Below are 1,075 nucleotides of genomic sequence, written 5' to 3'. Positions count from 1 at the left end.
AACAGAGACCTGTCTCTATCTGAGGGGGACAGGAAGGTGACAGTCACACTAGGGAGAGAGCAGCCATATCCTGATCACACAGAGAGATTTGACTCCGAGCGACAGGTGCTGTGCAGAGAGGGTCTGTCTGGGACTCGCTGTTACTGGGAGGCTGAGTACAGTGGGGGGGCTGCGATTGCAGTGGCGTATAAAGGAATCAGCAGGAAAGGAGGGGGTTCTGACAGCGCGTTTGGATACAATGATCAGTCCTGGAGTCTGCACTGCAGAGATGTCGGGTTCTTTGCTCATCACAATAATAACCGCACTTCCATACCCCCCCCCTCCTCCCGCTCCCGCAGAGTAGGAGTGTATCTGGACTGGCCGGCAGGCACTCTGTCCTTCTACAGCGTCTCCTCTGACACTCTGACCCACCTGCACACTTTCCACACCACATTCACTCAACCCCTCTATCCTGGGTTTCGGGTAGGATGGGGAGAATCAGTGTCCCTGTGCATGCTGGGATAGATGTCTGTATCCTGGAGGAGTGGATGGGATGTTATTCAATGTGGTCATGACTACATAAATCTCCACATTAATACTGACAGTGTACAAACACTGAATAGGATTTACTTACTATGATTTATTCCAGTATTGTAAAGGAGTGATTTATTTTATTAATATTTTTAATAACATGTTTTATAAAATCTTTTGCAATATTAGTATGATGCTGAAATAAAGCTGTATGTGTGTATATAGCACATTTGTATGGTGTGTTTTGTGGGAGAGGGAGGGGTTAAAATTCTCATTTAAATATTCAGCTATTTGTATTTTGTAAGTCGCACAGCCACACACACACACACACACACAAACATTCACACACACACCACACACACACACACACACACACACACACACACACCACACACGCACACACACACACAGACACACACAAGTATTCACACACACTCTCACACACACACACACACACACATTCACACACGCACACAAACACACACACACCACATCTCTCTCCCTCTGTCTCTCCCCCTCTCTCACTCTCTCTCCCTCTCTCCACCTCTCTCTCTCTCTCTACATT

At 47.0% G+C, this 1,075-nt stretch overlaps 1 protein-coding gene across 1 annotated transcript in view; it reads left to right on the top strand.

Moving 5' to 3' along the window:
- Positions 1-591, top strand: part of LOC118775552 (protein NLRC3-like) — a 20,845-nt gene extending 20,254 nt beyond the window's left edge. The window contains exon 9 of the mRNA XM_036525529.1: positions 1-591. This exon is cut by the window's left edge and continues 35 nt beyond it. Coding sequence (XP_036381422.1) covers positions 1-504 — 504 coding nt within the window. The 3' untranslated portion in view covers positions 505-591.
- The last annotated feature ends 484 nt before the right edge of the window (positions 592-1,075 follow it).

This window comes from Megalops cyprinoides, chromosome 1 (genome assembly GCF_013368585.1).
Source record: "Megalops cyprinoides isolate fMegCyp1 chromosome 1, fMegCyp1.pri, whole genome shotgun sequence".
Taxonomy (NCBI): domain Eukaryota; kingdom Metazoa; phylum Chordata; class Actinopteri; order Elopiformes; family Megalopidae; genus Megalops; species Megalops cyprinoides.
The sequence above is the reverse complement of the archived record's forward strand: the minus strand, read 5'-3'. Positions and strand labels throughout refer to the sequence as shown.